The sequence below is a fragment of the Lichenostomus cassidix genome, chromosome 20 (genome assembly GCF_008360975.1).
Source record: "Lichenostomus cassidix isolate B80296 chromosome 20, HeHo_3.0, whole genome shotgun sequence".
In the NCBI taxonomy this organism is placed as follows: domain Eukaryota; kingdom Metazoa; phylum Chordata; class Aves; order Passeriformes; family Meliphagidae; genus Lichenostomus; species Lichenostomus cassidix.
This window is the reverse complement of record NC_139500.1, coordinates 4821180-4843413: the sequence shown is the minus strand read 5'-3', so window position 1 is coordinate 4843413 and position 22234 is coordinate 4821180. Positions and strand designations below refer to the sequence as shown.

General features: G+C 46.0%; 1 protein-coding gene and 1 long non-coding RNA gene across 3 annotated transcripts in view; both read left to right on the top strand.

Annotated features, from left to right (window-relative positions):
• Positions 1-397: 397 nt before the first annotated feature.
• On the top strand, positions 398-3842 carry RPS21 (ribosomal protein S21). Its single transcript, XM_085079461.1, is given in 7 exon segments — positions 398-491; positions 1206-1293; positions 1690-1753; positions 2775-2846; positions 3568-3604; positions 3607-3623; positions 3783-3842. Coding segments are annotated over 6 exon segments (279 nt in total). The 5' UTR covers positions 398-491; positions 1206-1243; the 3' UTR covers positions 3822-3842.
• A 31-nt stretch (positions 3843-3873) lies between these two features.
• Positions 3874-22234, top strand: part of LOC146428592 (uncharacterized) — a 29497-nt gene continuing 11136 nt past the window's right edge. Inside the window, exons 1-3 of one of the 2 annotated variants that reach the window (XR_014856043.1) lie at positions 3874-7633; positions 7737-7855; positions 11270-11592. This is a non-coding gene — a long non-coding RNA (uncharacterized LOC146428592). The other variant, XR_014856042.1, reaches the window with a different exon arrangement.

The window sequence follows — 22234 nt, the reverse complement described above, 5'->3', positions numbered from 1 at the left end:
TCTGCAGGAGCTCGTTACGGTCTGCTGGGTTTCCGTGAGAGCTCCGGGGTGCTCTGGTCACAGAATCACAGCAGGGTTCAGGATGCAAGGGACCTCTGGAGATCACCACGCAGCCCAGCCTGGAGCAGGTGCCCCGGGAACGCGCCCAGGTGGGTTCGGGATGTCACCTGGGGGGCTCAGGGGTGTGGCGCTGTGACCCTCCCTAGCCTAGGGATGGCCCGGGGCAGAACGGGGATGACCTGAGGGGATGCATCCCGCCCCCTTCCCCTCTCCCGCGCCGGGGCCCGCGTTCCGAGCGGTGCTGGAGGCGCCGGTGAGACCCTGCGGGGCTCAAGATCCGCCGGGCCGGAGCTGCTCTGGCTCCGCTCTGCCTGCCGGGGCCGCCATGGCCGCGGCGTGACGTCACACGGCCCGCCAGGAAGCCCACTCGGGCCTGTGGCGTATTTCCGATTCCGATCCCGCCCTTTCCTTTCCGCCCGGCCGCGCGTGAGGTGGGAGCGATGGCGGCGGGGCTGGGAGCGGTGCGGGAGCGATGGGAGCGATGGGAGCGGGGCTGGGAGCGATGGGAGCGATGGGAGCGGTGCGGGAGCGATGGGAGCGGTGCGGGAGCGATGGCGGCGGGGCTGGGAGCGGTGCGGGAGCGATGGGAGCGGTGCGGGCCCGGCGGGAGCGATGGGAGCGGTGCGGGAGCGATGGGAGCGATGGGAGCGGGGCTGGGAGCGGTGCGGGAGCGATGGGAGCGGTGCGGGAGCGATGGGAGCGGTGCGGGAGCGGTGCGGGGCCGTTGGGAGCGATGGCGGGGTCGGGGGCAGTGCGGCCGGTGGCGGCGGAGCTCCGGGAGCGATGCCGGGGTGGCGGGGGTGGCTCCAGGGCACGGCGCCCGGGCCAGGCCGGACTCCCACATCGTTTCCCGGCGGGGCAGCTCTGCTCTCTGGTCAGCGACAGGGCCCGAGGAAGGGCTGGGGCTGTGTCGGGGAGGGTTAGGCTGGATATCGGGAAAAGGTTCTTCCCTCAGAGGTTGGTCCGGCACTGAGCAGGCTCCCCAGGGCATGGGCACGGCCCCAAGGCTGCCAGAGCTCCAAGAGTGTTCAAACAACGCTCTCAGCACAGGGTGGGATTGTTGTGGGGTCTGTGCAGGGCCAGGGGTTGGACTCGCTGGTCCTTGTGGATCTCTTCCAACTCGCGATATTCCATGATTTTTCCAGGTGTTTTTGCTTAGTGCCTCTGCAGGGACTCGGACGAGATGCAGAACGACGCTGGGGAATTCGTGGACCTTTATGTCCCTCGGAAATGGTGAGCAAAGACCCGAGGGGCCGGGCCAGTGCAGCCTGGGCAAAGGGGCTTTCTGTAGCAGCAAGTAACTGTGGGAGGGAGGAAAAAAAAAGTTTTCTGTCAGTTTCTGTATTTTTAAGTGCCTTATGTGAAGGAAGGACTAAAGTTGAGGAGAACACTTTGCACTTGGTGTTCCAAAACTGTCAACTTTACACTGGTTTGGGATAGTTGGCAACTTAGCATGATGCTGCCAAGTGAAAGTTTCATTTAAATGTACGTAAAACTGCATTTTAATTTTCTAAGTACTGAAAGCCTAAACTGTTACTGTCTTGTGTAGTTTTAACTGGATTGTAGACTTTTTTTGTCCTTGTCACTGCCTGAACTCCTTTTGTTTAAATGTATCTTTTTATTGCTTAGCTCTGCTAGCAACCGAATCATTGGTGCTAAGGATCATGCTTCCATTCAGATAAATATTTCTGAGGTAAGTTTATTAGCAGAGTATGGGATGAAAGAGCTAAACCTTTAAACTTTTGATAAAAGTTACGGAACTAAACAGCTTGTGATGCATCTTCAGTAAATTAGTAAAGAAAACCACAGCAGACCTCAACTCCTGCAGGATCCCAGTTAATGCACTGGGTTCCAGTTAATTTAAGCTCCTTTTGGCATGGTCTGGAGTTGTTTTCCTGTTTGTTTATTAGTGTTCAACTGGCAGGAATTTTGTGGACACAATGTTCCTGTGGCTTGTGAACTGTAGAGCTTGATTTGGTTCTTGAATGGGAGACCACAAGGCCACATTCCCATATCTTTTAAAAAACTGATTCTCTTGAGTTATCTGATTAAAAAAAAAAAGTTAAAAAACTGCCCTGATTGTGATTTCCTGTAATTGTTAAGGCAAATACTTTTCTTCTTCCTCACATTTCATTCCTTCAGTGATCCCTGTTTCAAAGGATCAGAAATTAGCAGAACATGGAAACAAACCCACTTGGTATTACAGTATTCACTACACTGTTAAATTTCATTATTTATATTGTTTAGTCTTTTTTTTTCATGTTAAATTTCTCAGCAGCTTGAGAAATTGAGACAATTTGTGTCTCACCTTGGACATTTTCCTACCCATGTAACAAGTCTGTCCTCTTCCCCCTTCAGTTCAGTTTTCCATGATACGACCTTAGTTAAAAAAAACACAAATAGTAAAGGCAGGAAAATCCAGAAGTTGGCTTTACATTGAATTTTTCCATTTGTTCAGAGCTCAAATAGTTTTTTCTTGTAGCATTTCTGTGTGATCCACTAAATTTTACAGCTGCACTATGTAATAAACTGTAAATTTGCTGTGCCAAGATTATTGTAGTTGACTAACTTCAGTATTTGCATTGAGATTTTCTAGTTTATTTTTTCAACACTGTATTTTGCTGCAGTTTTTATCTTTTGGTGCTTGGCAAGTGTGATGTAAGAGCATCAAACTTTGTAAGAATCTGTGTGCAGCACGTTTGCTGTGATTGCAGGTTGACAAAGTGACAGGCAGAGTGAACGGCCAGTTCAAGACTTACGCCATCTGTGGTCCAATCCGGAGGATGGTGAGTGCCCTCCTGACCTGCAGGACTACTGTGCTGCTTTTTCTGATCTTTAGTTGCTAATCAGATGTGTATCTGGCCTTGAAAACACAGTGTGAACTGTGTTTTCACAGTGGTTTTTGGGGATAATGAAGGCAGAGTGAAGATGTGAACGAATTCGTAGAACCACAGAAAGGTTTGGGTTGGAAGGGACCTTAAAGATCATCCAGTTCCACCCCCTGCCATGGGCAGGGACACCTTCCACTGTCCTAGGATGCTCCAAGCCCTGTCCAGCCTGGCCTTGGACACTTCCAGGGATCCAGGGGCAGCCACAGCTTCAGTGGGCAAAGTTTTTAGATTACTTGGAATAATCAATTTTTTCTGGAAATGTTTATATTTTTTTAAAAAGTAAAGGATGTAAGTGATTTTTTTCTTTCTTTCAAGGATGTACCAAGGTACTAATCTTGACTTTTATCTGTTGTTTATAATTACTGGAGATGATACTACTGTGACTTAAAGATAGTGTGAGGAGTTCATCACAAGTCCACCTACCCATAAATATATGTTGTTAATGCAAATGCATATTTTTATCCAGTTAAAGCTATTTCTTACCCTTAAGGATGACTGGGAATTAATAGTTTATTTTGAAAACACTAATCTGAATTAACTGCTGCAGCTGCCTCTCTTCCATGTGTGTCAGCAGTTATTTGGACACTTCAGAATATTTTCTTTTCTCTTTTTACAGGGTGAATCAGATGACTCCATTTTGCGTCTGGCAAAAAATGATGGAATTGTTTCCAAGTACGTATGTTTATCTTGTGCTCTAATTCTTGCAGGGGGAGCTTCCATTCCCAAATCCAGCTTTTAGGATGACAGTGTGTACATTGTATTTATAGGATGATTACATAGTTGGTCAAAGATACAAAGATTTGTAACAATGTTTATTTCATTTTCTTCTAGGAATTTTTAACTGAAGAAACTTCTGTATGGACCATGTGAAATAAACAGTTCAAACCTGTATTGTGCTGTGTCTTGTTCAAGTCATAAACATGGGTGGGTTAGTCTTAAAAGACTTAAAAATTCACTTAAATATAATGTCATATATAGGTTTGGGTTTAAAATAAGGTAATATGATATGACTTGTATGTAAAATTTCCATTGTCAGCTGCATGTTCCCAGTTTCATAATAGCCACAGCTACCCAGGGACTGTCCTGGTGGTGTATCCTGATCTGCATGTTCTCTAGCATTACTCAGAGGTTCTCTCCAGATTTCACTGTTCCCTGCTGTGATCATCTCTGGGTTAACATTTGCAGTTGTCCATACTCAGATCTCATCCTAGGCCCTCCCAGAGTTCTTCCAAGTGATAGAGGCTGTTTGGTGATCCTTTCCTGTTTATGCTGCAAACTGTCCCCATTGAGAGGGATTTACCATGTGCTTTATTTCTGACTTGTTTGCAAGTTACTGGGGATGCATGTGGGTGTGGGAAACAAAGCTCAGGCCTCTCCCAGGACAGCCTGGAACAGGGATGCTCTTGCCTCTGCACTAAGGAGAATGGCTGAACTACCCAAGTTTAGTATCTTTCCCCTTATCTGTATTTTTCTTACTTCTCAGACATATCAAAGTGCAGCATATTGGTTTGGAGGATCATGTTTTGGCACCATAGATACCTATTGAGTATTAGCAGAGCAGGCCATGTTAATGTGTAGTTAAGTGTGGTGTGGTTTTTTTTTTTTAATTGAGTAATTTTTTCTCAATTCATAAAGTAAATTAAGATTTAGAGTGTAAGCTCCTGCACAGATACAATGAAGTACACAACTAAAACTTTATTTATTTCAGGAGCAGTTTCAGCAGAGAAGTCAGAACTCAGCAAGCTCTAAGCCCTTTTTAGCAGAGCCATAACCTGAACCATCTTTGGCTGCACAGTCTCTCTTCCCACTGATAACACTTGAATTTACTACTACTTTGAGCTGAAAGAACTTTTAAAAGATAAACTGCATGTTGCAAGTAGGGAGGGACTCAGCTAAAAATACCAGAAAATGGTTCATGTTGAATTCATGTTGAACTTAATACACAAAGCACATGAGAGAAATCTTTAAAATACTAAAATGGGGATAAAGTTTAATCCATACTTTATTTTTGAGCTATTTTCTTCTGACATCCAAGTTAACCACGAAAGATGCATTAAAAAAGGGGGAGGGGAGATGCCCGTGTTAGTTGTGATTCTCCTAGAAATAATTCATTTTTCCAGCAGATAAATCTGTGAAAACAGTTTCTGGAAAGACAAATACAGCCTCCAAACTGGAGAGATTTCAGCTTGGCTTATGTCCAATCCTTATTACTTTCCTTTGTACACAGTAAGAGGAGATAAATTTTAATTGGATTTGATGTTTTTTTCTGACATATCTTAAATTAGCTGCTTCTGCCTTGGCATTAGGGTAGAGCTTTAAATAAAACCCTTAACTGTTTACTGCTGATAAATGCCTGGTTTACCAAAGATTTTAAATATTGTTGACTTGTTCCTAATCCCCTGAGACTCTGTTCATCCATGTGGATTTCATTGGAATTCCTTCATAAGGCACAGTGAACTGACAGCTCAAAAGTTCAAGATGAACTTGAGGTCTCTCAGATGTCTTTTTAAGCAGTACAACCCCATTAGTGCTCAGCTGACCCAAATTTACACTTCTGGTTTAAGTATTTAAGGATTATGTTGTAATTTAAAATGTTCTGCGCTTTGTAATACTGATGGTTGCCATTTGGGTTTTGGAATTTTAAAAAATTGAAAGTAGTTATTCTTTCATTAATTTCTTGTCAAAATAAGAAATGTTAATGGTGCCACATCCTAAAACAGTTCAGTTGGGAGTGGATTAGTGCTGTGCTAAAGGCTTCCTGAAGTCCACACCATCATCACCAGCAAGACTGCACGTGAGTCCTACAAAAACTTCTGCAGCATCTGATCAAGGGAAGACGTGTCCCTTTAAAAACCCCACTTTCAGTTGCATTTTCTAGTATTGTGATGTAAAATGTTCTTTGTTTTCCTGGAACAAGAATAGTTCAGATGTTCGAGAGCCATGAAAGGGAATGAACTGTACTTGTACTGTACAAGATGGACAGAGTTGCCCTTACATGGTTACATTGCACCAAGTCGTGAAATTCTTTGCTGTTACTTACGAGGACTTGGCAGTGGCATCCTAAAGACATCTGATCTAACTGGGGCTATTTTAGTGTCTTTGGTCAAATTTTTGCTGCTCAGACAAGAGCCTGAAACTCCTGGCAACACCTGGGGGCTTTGGTAGGAGCTTGTGGATGTCTCATAATCCTGATTTTTTCATTTTAAGCCTTGACATTCTTCTAATGAACTACACGGTGCTGCAAAGCTGCTGCTTTAGTGGGTCTCAGCTGTGAGCCTGTTGTGATCAGAGCCCCGGGGTGAGGAGGTCAATGCTGCTCCTGTCACCGTGGGCATAGAGATAACAGCTCTGATAACATCACCCCTGCTCCAGGAGCCTAACAGAGCCTGCCAGGGCTGGGAGGGGACGAGAGGCAGAAATGCTCCCTGGCACTGCTGCGGCTCACTGCACGGAGGAGGCTGACTCAGGGGAGGGGAAAAACGCCAGGAGTGTCCTCTGACTCCATGTGTGTCCAGACACCAAAAGAGTTTTTGGAGCAGAGCTGTTCTCCCAGTGCTCCCTGCAGAAGGGAACCTGGGACAGCTGTGTGGAATATCATTTATTTTCCCAAAGCACATGCTGATGCTGGAGGCTGCTGAAAGCCTGCCTGGAGGACTGAGATAATCTAGTTCCACTGGATTTGTTTTGTTTTGTTTTCCAGTTTTGTTTTCCAGTTGGGTGTTATGGAGAGCTGTCTATTCCCAGCTCCTGTTTTGTTCAATTGCTGTCACTCTGAGTGATACACAGAGGTAAATACACCTCTGCTGCAAATATTACTTTGAGCAGGTTAAGGGAGGTTTTGATTTTAGTTAATTCATTTATGGCTGTTTGTGTTGAGGCATCCCTAGGGAGGCAGTTTCCCTGTATGTATGTTGGACTAATCAGCCATGGAAAAAATCCAAGAAAACTAATTAAGCCCTTTTTTTTTCCTGCTGGGAAACACTATTGTTTAATATCACACAGGAGTTCTGCTTGGCTAAATCTTCAACAGGAACTGCAGGTACTGAGATATTAAGAATTAAGAACAAATGATCAGGTCAATGCAGGATTTTTTTTAAAATAAATTATAATGAAAAAGGTATTATTTTAACACCTATTTTCAGATAGCTGATAGTAAAACTACTGTGACCAGGCTGAACCAAGTGTATTTTGCAATGTACACGCCTGAGCATGTTAGGCAAACTTAACAAATTTGTTAACAAATCCTGTTCCATGGTTTATTCCTGCAGGACTGGGACCATGGAGAAGAGCAGGTATGTGCCTGTTCTGCTGAGGCCCCTTTGGCTGCAGTTTGCAGTCCTGGGGCTGACCATGGCCAGCTGCCAGTGCCCACCCTGCTGCTCCCCATTCCCCCTGCACAACAGGGCAGAAAACAGGGTGGAAAAGGACATGGGTGACAGCAGGGAGGTCACTTACCAGTTACCATCATGAGCAAAACAGGAAAATCCATGTGTTGCTTATTAAAACAGAACTGCATTGGTAGCACCAGGATTAGACTGCAGATCGTGGGAGCCCCAGAGTTGTACATACATTATCTGTTAATTCAGGTGCTCTTCCAAGAGGATGGAGAACAATCCTCAGCTTTTGGGGTGTTGACTGGGGCTTCCTGCAGGGATGGAAGAAAGAGGCACACTTGCAGTTTGGTGAGCCAGTTATAAACTGTGTGCTGGGACACACTACATTCATCAAAATTAAGGTGTTGCTTATCTGGCTCTAAATACAACAATCTTTTTGCTGTTTTTACAGGGCACCAGAGTCCAGACAAGCACTTTGATCCATCCATCAATACCAAAATACACTGCACTGGTGCCCTGGTGTGAAGTCACTCAGGCTGTCTCCTTCCCATGAGCTGCATTGCCTGTCAGGTAAGTCAGGTTGAGCACAAACGCCAAAATACAATAGGTTTTATTTCACAGAACAGCATTTTCATAAAGTGTTTAGCACAACTCTGCGTGGTTTGCTCATCGAGCTGGGAAATGTGATATTTCATGCTCCAGGCAAAATGTTTCAAATGTCTGAGGCTGAACAAAAATAGCACTTCAAAATAAATTGGGCAGTGCGCAGGGGAGGTGGCAGAGATCATTACTTGCTGCTTGTCCCTGCTTCATTCAGCTCTTTTCCCCTACAAGGGCTAGAAAGGCTGGGGATTTAATTCTCCCTTTGACCAGTTTGAGGCTAAAAGAAAGGGATTTACATACCTGATTTCTGTTCTGGCCAATGGAGTCATGCTCGAAGCAAACTCCCTCTGCATTCCTGGGAAAATGGGGTCATTTGTGCTGGATCACTCAGCCAAGCATGGATGTGTGACAGTACAGCCCCCAAGCCAGCTATGCTGAGAAAATAACCTTAAAAAGTTGGTGTTGCAGCTCAGTTCAGTGTCTGCTGAGGAGTCACTTTTGCTCCTGTCCTGTGTCTGCTCTCAAGTGCCTGGAACTCATCCCAGCTGGTAATGCCAATCTTGGAGGAGTTTCCAGGCAGGCTGACCAAAATCTGAGCATCTAAGACCTCCTGTACCCAAAAATGAGTCAATAAAAGGAAGCTAATCCCAGCTGGTGCTGATTAAATCATGGACTACAAAGGGAGGTTGAGGAAGCAGCTTTCAGGCTGTGATGTATATTACCTGAGAGGAAGCTTGATCTTTGTGCACAGAGCTCATCTATCTGGGAATGCAGCACTGCCTTTGGAGAGCCTGCATCCTCTGCAGAAGATAACTGTGCCCAGCTTTGGGGCTTTTGATTACTGAAGGAATTGACATCTCTGCAGTCATCTTCTTGATGAGTGATCCAAGTGTGACCACAGCAGGGATAAACCCCTTTCAGGTTAAAGGCAGGCAATTTTATATGATTTTTCTGACCTTCTCCCTAGTGCTGGGCTTGTCTAGGGAACAGGAGGCTTTGCAGGTGTGGGACAGGTGGCAGGGTACCTGTCTGCCAGTGACACTGTGGCCAGTGCTCACTTCTGATCTTGGCTGAATGGCTGATAACAGATCTGCTTTGGTCTTAAGGCCCCAGGTGTTGATCTTTTGTTTCCCAAAATCACCTATCTCTGTGGTTTTGGTTTTCCAAGCTTGTTTGAGACTGTCCTGATAGGAAGGTTAATCCTTGCCTCAGTTCAAGCAGTGCTGACTCACTGCTGCAAGTCATAATTCCCTGAAAACTTTAAATATCCAGGAAAGTCTCACACCCATGTCACAGCTTTCCATATGGTTACGTAAAAATCTCAAACTGTATCACTTTGTCAGACACCTTGTGGCTCATGCCTGCTCTGTTACTCAGCCTTCACTGCTTTCAGTGCCTTTAAAAAGAAAGAGAAAAAAAGTTCTGTTTGTTTCTGCAGAGCAGCAAACTCCTCTTGGTGTGCTTCCCCTTAAATGTGCATCACAGGCATTCCAAAAAACTACAGCACTGGTACTGAGTTTCTGCTTCCAGCAGTGACATTTCTTTTGAGCAAGACCTGTCAACTGCTACATCCTATACTAGAATTTACCCATCTCTCAAATGAATGTGATTTTAAAAAGTAGGAGGCTTTAAATCAATATAAGGAGTGCTCAGAAACTGCAGTATGAGGTGGCATAGTTCTCTAAATAACTTATACAAGGAGGATAAACTTTAAAGGAGATCTGCAGTGAACTCAGTAGAGTTGAGCCAGAGGCAAGTGTGCTAATTTACCATTTTAACCCCTGGTTTTATCCTCTATCCAGCTGGGGAGGTTTACACCACCAATTTTCTGGATGTGCAAATAAAACAGTGTAAATTTTGTCTCTTTGAATCCAGGAACATTTATGGGGGTAGGACCCTTAGAGTGTTCTTGCTTCCTTTAAGGAGTGGGTAATGAGAGGGAGGGCAGTATCAAAGCTGACTGCTGGAAAGAATTACTCTGATTTACAATGCTCTGCAGCTTGAGATAATGCCTCTGGTATCTGGAGACTCTGAAATGCAAAATGCAGTGCTCATGGGGAGCCTGCTCTGTCACTCCTTTCTGGTATCAGCAGCTGGCACCCAGGAGAGTGAATCCCACCAAGGACTGGTCACTGTCAGCCCACTGCAAGGCACAAAGCTGGAACTGCCCTGTCTGCTCCTCCTGCTCTGGTCCAGCCTAGAGACTTCCTGATCTCTAAGGTCAGTGCAGCCTTTAATGCAAATTCACAGGATACCATTAGCCTTAGATTCCCATCTTCATGAATTTGCAAGAGACAACCACGACACTCTCCAGAAGTGTTCCGAGTTGGGAACAGAACAAACCAGGAGAAATTCCAGCAAAGGGGGGCGGTGACTGATTCCAGCCCCAGATAGCAGTTCTTATCAGAAAAGCTCATAAATCCACCCAATTTAAACAGTGTCAGCAGCATCCCGTGCTGCTTTGTGTGTCCCCTCAAGGGATCTACAGCTGCTTGTTCCGATCAACAATTTCCATTCTATCCTTCAGGTTCCCAAAAGTCACTGCTTCCTGGAAAATGTTTGTGGGGCTCCTAATTCTGAATATCTGCGTGGCCTTAGAAGGAGCAAAATATATTGCTGTCGTAATAAACAGACCAAATTACTGTTTGCTGTCACTTGTGATTAAAGTAGCAAATATTGGCAAAAACAACATGCCAGAAGTAGGGAGCTTGTTTAAATGTTGGCTTTGGGGTCTGGTTTTCAAGTGTCTGGTGGAATATGAAGTCTTCATTAAGACACAGAGTTGTTGTCTCTCCTGGGACTTGTAAATAGACACCTGATAGCCCCACCCTTTGTGAAGCACAAGCACATGGATAATAACAGCTTCTCTGGTCACTGTCACCTTTCTGGTGTCATCACTGCCACTGCAGATGAAGATTATTTGAAGAGAAGAACACAAGGCCACACCATGGTAACTTAATGTCTCTTAAATCTAGTTTTACCTCAAGCATTTTGTGGGTTTCAGGTACTATGGCCTAATAAAAACAAGGGAGAAAATATATATTTACTGTTTGGGAAAAAAAAATCCCACAGCTTTGTCATGGAAAGGTATGGATTTGCTGTTAAGGCATGATGCAGATGTGAGAAGATGAGCATCTCTCTCAAAGAGTTGGTCCCAAGTAAAACATAAGGGTGACACTTGTGTGCTCCAAGTGATTTTTCAACACCTCCTTCTTGCAGCTTGAAAAAAACAATATTTGTATTGTGGTCAGCCACCCCTTTTAGGGATGTGCAGCAGCAATTATGAGGAGTGAGAAGGAGTCACGACCTTGATATTATTCTAGAAGCTCTATTAGGGGAAAATCCGTGGGTTTTATTTCAGCCACATTTTGTCTCTTCCAGCAAACAGCCCGGTAGTTTCCAATACACTGAAAAGAGCATCTGGGGATTTTGTCTCCAGTGTTGTGACTTCTGAATGACCTTGCAGAACAAAGACCAGATGATGAAGTGACCTCATAAAATACTCTTTTAGGAAAACACCATGTCATACAGTGCTGGGAGGAATTGTCCAGAACAGGATACTGAGAACAACTGTGATGACTTGGAGGAACCTATAAAACAAAACTCTGGACTTACCCCACAAGCTGGAAAGAGACAGAGAGATGACCCTGTGGGATTTGGTGTCAGCCAAGAAAATCCATGAAATCTCTCTGGCATCCTGCAGGGTAAGTGGGGGTATGGAATGGGGAAGGTTGTTTTTTGTGCCATGTGAAAACGTTCAGCATCTTGGCTACCTTCACAAGAGTGTCACAGCCCCTTCCTGACTTGTGTGGTGAGGAAACTTGGGTCACAAAAGCTGTGTCCTTTTATGTATCAGAGTACAAAGTGGGATTAGCAAAGAACAGCCCTGAGGAGCAGTGGGAGAGGAAGGAGTGAGCATCTGGCAAGACTGAAATGCTCAGTGGTCATGACTTGGGGGGAATTTCAAGGAAAGCTGCACTGAGATCTGGAGGGAGGCACTGCTGCCTGCTGGAAGAGATGGGGAAGGGAGAGGTTTTGTGTATTTACACGCTCTGTGGGGCCCAGACATTGAGATCACTGTGCAAGCACTGCACTGCCACGTGTTCTTTGTAAATGCGTGGGCAGCTGGATGTGTCCTTTTGAACCAGCAGCCCCGTGTTCCTCTGCCCTGTCTGGGACTGGTTAATCCTGAAAAGAAGCAGTGCTTCCCTGTCTGCTCCTTAGAAATGACCTCAGCAGCAGCAGCAGCGTAATCACTTGCACTAAGCACATGGCTGGGATCCTTTTGGTGAAGTCCAAGACACGGGACAGCTTCCTACAAAGTGCCTCGGGGGCAGACCTGACCGTCTGACTCCCATTGTCGTGACTTTTCAGAACAATTTTATTTGTTCCGGTCGGCTTTAATTGAACATCTGGGTTAATAACGGCGAGATTCCCAAGGTTGGCATCAGAGCCGGGAAGGAAAAGGAGTAATTTTGGAGCCCTTCCTTAATCCCAGCTCCTTTGTTAGAAGTGTTGGTGTTATTTAATTGACTGTTAAATCCCAGTCACATGAGCACCCTCGAGTGTAATCTCCTGTGATAAATTGCCCAGTACTCGTGTCAGAGGCACATTCTGGTCTCCAGCCTGTGCAAGACTGAGTGTCCTGTGATTACAGCTGACTTTTGCATAGGGAACGAGGGAGGAATGGATCTTATTTCAGTTTAAATTGAATTTAAGAAGACAGTCGACTCCAGATTTGGATAAAGACATTGTTCTCTAACCTGATGAGGTCTTTGAAAATGCAGTTATTTTTTCCATGCTTTTCAGCAAATGTTTACAGGGTCCTGGTCTCATCAGATGAAGGCAGACAGCCCTTAGGGGGGGAAAACCAGACAATTGCACAAGTTCTCATTTCACAGTTGGGACAGAAGGAAGAGAAAAGGCTTAGTTAGGGTTAGGTGGGACTAATTATCTGTTGGAAACAGCCTGCACACAGTCAGATCTGTAGGATCAGGAAAGAGAATTTGAAGGTGGAAATGGAAACTAGACATGAAGAAGGAACTGAGCAGGTAAGAGAAGGATGGCAAGGAAAACCTGTAAGATATCAAGAAAACCTATTTTGTCATACAATCCTCTAATATTTCCCCATTTGATTCTGGTCATTCTCCCCCATTAGAGATTTCACCCTGTGTCTTATGTCCTCTGAGACCAACCAGAGCAGAAAGACAGGGCAGAGGCAGAGCAAGGCGCTGGCATCTCCGAGGGGCACTGATGTGTGCAGGGGACAGGGACTTCTGAGATGCTCCTGACTCTGCTGGCACTGCTTCCCCCAAACCTTGGGAATCGGGAAGGTGGCAGCCTCTGTGAGATGCCCAGAAAGGTCTCTGCTCACAGACCTACACATTTGGCTGAGGGGCAGAATTTGTTGTCTCTCAGGTGCAGATTTTCACCCCACTTTGAAGCCACTCACATTTATACCCAGCTGAGAGGGCAGATGTAGCTTTGCTCAGTCAATCTCCACGTGGAGATTCCTCACCTGGTGTTTCCTCAATCCTCAGGGCAGCAGCAGAACAGCTTGGAGTTCCTGCCTGCCCTTGGGAAGAGGGTGATGGAGAGAATCCTCTGGCATGGTCCTGCTGATCCCAGGCTGTTCCCTCACCCTCTACAGCCACATCACAGCCCATCTCATTTTATCCAAATGCCATTTTATCCAAATGTCATTCCCCCCTTCCCGGAGCCCTGAGTCATCACCAGGCTGATATCAGTACCAAAGGAATGCCTGATAATCCAGTTTTCTCCTCGGCTTTTCCCAGCTCCCTTTAAATCCAGGATAATTCATGCTTCCTTATGACCCCAGAGGTGCCACAAAACAAATGTATCAACATGAGTGTAAGCACTTTAATCAGTAAAATGTAAGATTTTAAAGAGAAAAAAATAATAATAACAGTACCCTGCAGGGAGAGAGACTGAGAAAAGAAGAGCAAATAAAAAGAAACGCTCTGTATGTTCTGGCTGGGAGCCAAAGGCCCTCTGGGCTAGGTTTGGATAAAATGGGGCTTAATTTCTGGTGTGAGAAACCGCTAGAGTGAATCTGTAGCAAACAAAGGCCAATTCACAAAGGGACATAGGCCAGGGCTGGAGGAGGAGAGGGCAGCCTGCCAGCTCTGCCAGCTCCCGTGATTTTATCATGTCTTGCAATATCAGATGTTTTACTTCTAGCTTCCTTTTCCCCTTGCATTTTTCAAAAAAAAACACCTTGCATTTCTGCTCATGAAATCTGTAGGGGAAAACTTAAGATACACTCCAAAGACAGTCCAGAAAGCAATTTGAAGATAACAAACACTAAAGTTCATTAACTTAATGAAAATTAAATTGAGATTCTTAAACAAGACTCAGGGAGAGGAGGGGTTTTTTTTAATGTTGGGGCTGGGCAGTGTGAAATGCTTTCTTGGACCACAAACAATTGTTTACATTTGAAAAGAAATGCTGTGTCAGCAGTGCCAGTGGGCTCATCGCTCAGTGACAGCATTATCTCCCTGGAGAGCTTCCAGAGCCAGAGGAGTGTGAGATCCCCCAGATCTCACAGGGCTCAGCTCTGCCCTCTTCCACACCACCAGAACCTCTCTCTGCCCATCCCAGGGCTCAGGGGATTGACAGGAAGCCAACTATGGTAACAGGGTAGGACAAACCTACCAAGGGAATTCTCTCCATAGTGGGAATATTGCCCATTTCTTAAAAGTCCACTCTTTCCCTTGGGAGCACAGCAAAGAGCTTGAACCCAGAACAGTGGCATTTCCATCTCATCCCACAGGAGGGGTGGTACTGATGGGAATGAGTCGTGATCCTGTTATTTCTCTGATTCTTTCCAACAAACAGAGCAGGGAGAATGGCTTGTCCTGAAAATCCAAAGCTTTGCTACTTAGCTGCATGCTGTGCTTAATACCCTCGACAATTAAACAGTTGGCTGGTGGAATATACTTCTTTTTCTCTCTAATTGCTCAGATCCAGGCAGTGTGTTTGGGATTCAGCTCTCAAACAATTCAGCATTTTACTGCAGCTACACAAACCAGTGGCATTGCGTGCAGTGACAGCTTTGGAGCCACTCTCAAGGAGGCTGTTGGGGATACAGGATTGCTTCCCCAGGGGTCGTCCCTGTATTTTCCCATGATATTATCTGATTTTTGAGGCCAGTTGTGGATGCAGGAATTCTGCCCACGCACATTTCTTCTGGCTGCTGTAGGTCCTGGGATGACAGTGGGTCAGCCCACACAGGGCAGCCTGTGGTTAGTTACCAACAGAAGCTCAGTCCTCATTTTTGGGTTAGAAAACACCATTTTGGGTGTGTGCACAGCTTCAGTGTCACCATGTCCACTTTGGCTTTTCCTCAGGCCACCGTGACTTGGGCTTTCCCCATCAGATTTGGGATTGAGCACAAGCAATGTGGGGAGCATCTGTGGAGTGGTTTGGGCTGTTTTGAGGTTCAGTCCCAAAGGAGGCACTTCTAGAAACTGTTGCTTGAGTTGCTGCACTTTAGCAGGCAAAATTATTAAGTTCTCAAGAAGATATTGAGCTAAGGAGCTGAGATGTCATGATGTAGTTGGTTGAGAAGAGGCTGGTGGAGTTTACATCAAACCCCACTGTTACTGAAGGATTTAAGCCTCATCCCAAAAGAAGGGAGGCCAGGTGAGGGATGAAAGAACACTGCAGTTCTCACAACAGCAATCCAAAGATCTAGAAAATCCAAATTGCTCCAGCCCCTCTGTGCTGGAGGGGTGCTGCCAGGCACAGGTGGGCACAGATTTTTATACACCCAAGGCACCAGTGACAGCCAGAGGCTTCGGTGACAACCAGTCCTGCAGCATTGGTGACACACATCTCCCTCCAGGACAAGTGTACTGGGAGGGACTGGTGGGACAATATCCCTCTCCCAGCGTTCTAGTGCCACACACAGGTGTCCCTTGCTGGGACAGGGAGTCAGACTCCCAGCGTCCTCAGCCACATGCCACCACTGCCAGCCTGCCCATGTCCAGAGCCCAGCCCTGGCATCACGGTGAAGGTCCCTGCGTGGGCACTGCCCTGCTCGGTGCCCAGAGACATATGCAGGTTTTCCACTGTGCTGCACAGCCTCAGTGGGACTAATGGAAGGGAAGCAGGGAGTGTTTGACCCTCGTTAGTGTCATAATTTCAAGTGATGCCCACCCCTTCCCTGAAGAGTCTTTTACACCCGCGGGGCTCTGACAAAGAGGGCTGTGTTCTTGCTGTGTATGATTAACTAAACCCTGTGGTGGATGTTCCAGGCTGAATGGGGAGCTGAGGACCCTGTTTGCAAAGATAAAGGATGTGCAACTGCACTGGCACAGGCAGAGCCTCTGCAGGAGTGGGTTTGGAGAGGAGAGAGGGGCTGGGTCCTGTTTGCATCTCGTTTGTAGCTGTGGCACTTACAGTACATGAAATGTGAAGAATCCCTTTGTTTGGCCGCCCTCGGGCTTCCCACATGGAAAAAGGGCGTGTGGGGATGGGAGTGCCCAGGCTGTGAGCACAGTGTGCTCTCTGAGCGAGGCACTGGAGAGGGAAGAAGTCATTCCCCCACATAATGGGAATTGTTTGCTTACCACCATCATGCAGGAGAGGGTCTGCAGGTTGCCCATCAGGGAATCCTCCAGGGATCTAAACCTATTCTCTTCCCTGCCTCCATCCCAGTGTTTCACACTGTTTAGACACAGACATGCTCAGACACCACATTTTTTCCTACTGTTTCCACTTGCCTCTGTTGTCCTGAAACAAGACCACATATATCAAAATATTACAAGGCTCAGGAGCTTGCAGGGTGAGGAGGCAGAGAGAAGTCCCCAAGACTTCACATGGTAATTCATTTCAGCATCACCTGTCTCCTCTGCTCATCATCTAACACTGCTTTTATTACTCATAAATTTCCAAATGGAGTAAAGAAGTTTGGGCAGCTCAATTTGCCAGCAAATGCTTTTGGAGATTGACAGGAACAACACTTAAATTGTCACATTCCAGTATAAGCATACTTTTCACTTCAGATATTGGGATAAAAGTGATATATTGTGACGGTTTTCCAGGTTTAGTTTCACCTACAGCATCTTGTATGGCAGCAGCAATCAGAAATGAATGATGCCAGAACCAGACAGAGCCTGTGCTCCTAATTGTAGGAGCCATTTGCTGTGCTGCTGACAGACAGTGTCTGCCTGTGTGCTCTGACTTCACCTGCTCGTGTGCTTCTAGCTCTGCTGCAGTGCTGAGAATGGAGGCAGCTGAGAATATCCCTTTTGTACAGCTGGGGTGGGTTTTGTACCCCCTCAGTGTTCTGAAAGATCAGCTTGTGCTCAGACAAGTGTGATGTCTCTGAGCTGAATGGAGAGATGCAAACTTGCAGCATGGGTTAGGCTAGCCAGTGGGATTGGGACAACTGGGAGATCTCTACTAGATGCTTTCTGGAAGTGACATTAGGACAGTGTATTTTGCCTTTTTTTATTTCTGTTTGCAAATATTTTTGTGTCTATGCACATGGTGAGGGGTTTTTTTGTAATGAATCTTCACCTGGTTTGCTAATTGCTGCAAGGCAAAGCCCTGCTGCATTTGGCATCTGGTTTCCCATGAACACCTTCACTTCTGGATATTACTTTGATAATCCAAGCAAAACAATCCTGACAGCTCTGACTGATTGTCCCCATTCATAAAACTGCATCTTAATACCTAATCCTCCCCACTGCTGCCAGGCAGGCAGTTCCATTGTTAAAAAGATTAAACTATTATCCCATGCAAACACCAACCTCTAATTTTTAAATGTTAGGCTGGAGTCTTCCGATGATGGAAAATGCCAGGATGCTTGGGACACTGTATTCTCTAGTTTCATGGCCAATATGTTTAAAACTCATGAAATGCAGGCTACTGCCTCATTTACTATTTCTGTAGGTGAATTAGTGTTCCCTCCCCATCCAGTCTCAGCTGGTTTGTAACTCAGAAATGAAAGTAAAGCATCTTTTGGTTTGCTTTTAAAATGTTTTTGTGCTGGTTTTATTATTTTTTTTTAAATTCTGCTGGAGTCACAGGCTAAAATTATAGTTGATTTTGGACTATAAACAGCACAAGGATTTTAATAGCAGGCGCTTTCTGAAAACTCAAAGAACAGTCCCCAGACATGGACAAGTTACTCTTTGCTCCTGGATCTTGTGCTAATACCAACTTTTTCCCATGGATTATTATCAGACATGATCTAAGAGAGGTGCATTTTGAGTCAGATTCCTGCTCTCTCAGAAGAACAGGCTGCTTGGCTGGCAGGCACCTTCATGAAAACTCATTTTTACTACATGGGGTCTTGGAGCACTTTGGGTTTTATCAAATCTGCTCTGAAAGGTGTGATTACACCCCAGCATAAGCTTTGAATTAACCTCCTTCGGCTGATGGGAACCTAACAGAGAACAGATTTAAGTAGCTTGAGTTACAATCAGAGAGCCCCATGAGGTTGTGTTTGGCCAGCTAAACACTTGCTAAAGGATGACTCATTTAATCTTTGTCATGGGAGATGGTGCATGGTAAACCACACAAGAGATGTATGGAACAGTGACCTTTTGTCCAGGCAGCCCTGGTGTGGGGCAGTGCTGGGAGTCCTGCCCAGGAGCACAGGCTGGGTGCAGATGCTTATTTATTCTTGTGTGTGAGCAAAGGCAGCAGCAGCCCGAGCTGTGGGGTGGCTTATGGGGTTACAGGGTGGCTCATGGGGCCATAGGTTGGTTCATGGGGCTATAGGGTGGCTCATGGGGCCATAGGGTGGCTCATGGGGCCATAGGGTGGCTCATGGGGCCATAGGTTGGTTCATGGGGCTATAGGGTGGCTCATGGGGCGATAGGGTAGTTCATGGGGCCATAGGGTGGTTCATGGGGCCATAGGGTGGTTCATGGGGTCGATATGGAGCCATCATTCATTCCTGTCACTTGCTGGAACTGCTGAGCTATTGCATGCAAGACCTGGGGAAGTCAGCATGGTCTAGAGACAGTGATTGAACAAAGATACAGGGCCTGAGGAAATGCCCTGCTTAGCTGAGATTTATGAGCCACGCTCGGATATGTCACTTGAAACTGCCAAAACACAGGGGGATGGGCACTGGCCCCTCTGGATGTGCTGGAGAGCTGCAGGCTGTCCTTTCCCATCCGTTTGTGTCCCTGCTACAACACAGCTGTCTCAGTGATGCCCGGAGCTTCAGGTGCTAGGCTCTTCCTTGGTGTTTCTTGCCTTGGCTTTTTTTCCATTGGTGAAAAGAATTCTGCAGTCTTGCTTGTTTCACATCTTCAATTTTTAAAAGTAGTGTTTTTCTAAGAGGACCTGGCTTTTTCTGTAAGTTTTTTACTGAGCTGAGGAACTGAGGCTGTGCAGATCCCTGGGTTTGATGTGGCTGCTGATGAGCTGGGGAGTCTCTTGCTAACAGAATGCCTCTTGTCTGTAGGAGAAAAGGACTCTGAAGTGAAACCTTTATGTTGTCATAAGGCAGCATCTCTGCTTTGCCTGGAGTATGAATGAGACTGGAGTTAATGGCTTGGGGTTCTGTGATTTCTGCTCCCACCTCTTCTGGAAGTGAAGGGTAATCACCAGCCTCCAGCTCCTTCTCAGGGCTAAAAGAGCCAGTGTCCAAGCTGGGGAAAAGATAAAATAGATATACACTGACTATAGTGCTCTGAAGGACCTGCAGGATGAGGATCTGTCCTCTCCCTCTATTTCTCCTGCCCAGCTCTGAAAGGTGTGAGAAGTGCCAGGGGCAGTTGTCCTCTTTGCCACAGCTGGCTTGTCGTGCCAGGAGGTGACTGGGAAAACAACCAGCCATGAAGTGTGGAAATCCCTGGAATGCTGACTGTCTTCATCTCAAGGAGGGGATCTTCTCCTGGTGCGTTTTGTCTCGAAAACTGTTTATTAGGGGGGAAAAAGCCAGAGCTGCAGGGGCTAGAAATGGCAGGCAGGCAGGGGGATGATTTCAGAGCAGAAAAATGCTCCTGAACCTCTGTGCTCCTCCCAGGCAAAGAAGCTGCCAGCCTTCATGTGGCATGTCATTCATCAAGCTGTCACCCCGGGCTCCGTGCTTCACCCAGGAGGCAGCGTGGGGCACACCTGTAACCTTTGCCTCTGGAGCTGTCTGCAGCCATCCCCAAGGCTGGGCTGGGACTGCAAATGCAGCAGTGGGCTGAGGGGGAGGTGGGGAGGGGCTGTGGGTGCCCAGAGCTGCAGGGTTGGGAGTGGGGAGGGTGGGGAGGGTGCCCTGGAAAGCCTCAGCTCTCGTGTAGGGCTGTGCTGTAGCCTAGGGACAGTTCTCCCCTTACACAGAACAGCCCAGCTCCTCTGTGCCCCAGGGTCTTGACACCACACTGAAAACTCTACAGAGCTCCATTTCTGGGGAGGAATCCCTAGTGATGGATTGGCTCATGCTGAGGGTGGTTAGGAGTTGTTTCAAAAGATTTCTCAACACCTTTGTGGGACGCAGAGCTCATCCCAGACCTGCAGGCAGACAGCTCCTGCCTAGAGGTTCTGTTTTGAGCTAACTCTTCCTCTCCCCATCAGCTAAAGATGTTTAGGTTTTCTATTTAATGCTGGTTTCCAGATGTTATAGTAGCTCAGCCTGTGTGATTTATCTTCAAGCAAAGCACTAAAGAAGAGCCCCATACCCATTCCTGGCTGGGCACAGGCAGGAAAGCTGCAATTCCACCCACTGGAATGACTGAAGGTGGGCTGGGCAGGCTTTGAGCTGCAAGATGCCAACAGAAACAATAGCTAGGCAGGAGATAAAAAACACACCTGGTAGGAGAAGCGAGTGGGTGCCAGCTTCTTTTGAAGTTACCTGCGAGTATCTGTATGGAGGGAGTGGTCTTTAAATTAGGGTAAAGTACTTACTTAAAGGATTTACTATCAGGCCAGTAAGTCCCACTCTTGATGGTTATTGTATAATTTATATAGCACTTCAAAGGTACCAGGGCTGTCTGCAAGAAAATACTGGGGGAAAATCCTCTCCCCAGCAAGTCTGCCCTGTGACCTTACAAGCATTAAATCCCTGACTCTCCCTTTTTGCTGTAACCTGGAACCCCCTTCTCTTCCAAAAAGTGTCCTGAGGTCCCTTTTCCTTCCCTTCATCACTTTCTTTGTTCTTATTACAGGTGAATTTATGGATTAAAGCAGACACTGTTCTTCCTGATATTTAAGAGGATGATGCTGTGCATCATGGAGTCAGTTTCATTTCTTAGCCAATGAATATTTACCGATTTTTTTTTAATTCTTCCTCCTCTTTTCGTTGTTGTTTTGTTTTGCTTGTTGGTGTTTGTTTTGGCTTTTTAAATTTTTAATTCTTTTTTTTCTTTTAACCTCTCAGCTCCCCGGCAAATGGAATCTGGGAGGCTCAAGTATTTCTGCTATCAGGGCTGCAGTGTTTGCTGAAGATCAAAGGAACCTTTTCAAACATCATTGTTGCCATTAAGAGGTGGCAGCCGCATCTTAAATAACCAACTTTTTCATCCCAGGCACGAGTGATTGAGACACACCAAATCCAGCTGTGGGGGCTGGATTTCAGTTTTTCCCTCATCAATTTGGGGGCTGGATTTCAGTTCCTTTCTGGTCAATTTGGGCAGCCCAGTCCTCTCGTAGCTGAGCTCTGGCCGCATTGAGCCCCCAAGGGATTATCTGACCTTTAGTATGAATTTAGATCTGTGCTGTGACTTCTCTAAATTATGACTGCCAGAGGTCCTGGGGTCACAGCTCTCCATCGTCAGAGCACTTCCAGCTCCCAGCACACTCCCAGTGTGGGAGAAGGGATGCAATTATTGATGCTGATTTTAAAAAAAAAAAAAAAAAAAAAAAAAAGATGTAAACTGGATGTAAAAAATGACAATCTGCTGGGGTGTGTCCTTGCTGTGACTGCTGTGTATTTAGAGATGCTTCTGGCAAAATGTAAATGGCATCACATAAATTACTGGTGTGGGACAACAAATTAGTTCTTCACATCTCCTAAATGGTGCTTCTGCCACCTTATAAATGGTTAAAGTAGAAGAGCTGCTCTATTTGCTTAGATAAACAAGGTCTCTGTGTGAATAGCTTGCAACTCCAAGTCATAATCCCTCTCTGATCTCTGGTTATAAAAATGGTAGATGGAATGTAAACTCCATAAAGATTAGTAACCACCAAAAGAGTAGAAAAAAATATTGGGAAGAGTTGTAAGGTTTTTCTGCATTCCTGAGGAATCCTGCAGGGATTCCTTTTCCTTGGTGGAGCTTGTGCTATTCCCCAGCTCATCTCCTTTCCAACTTGCTGTCTGGAGATGTTCATGGAGGATTTTCAAGTATTTCTGAAGAGCTCTGGCATGGATTC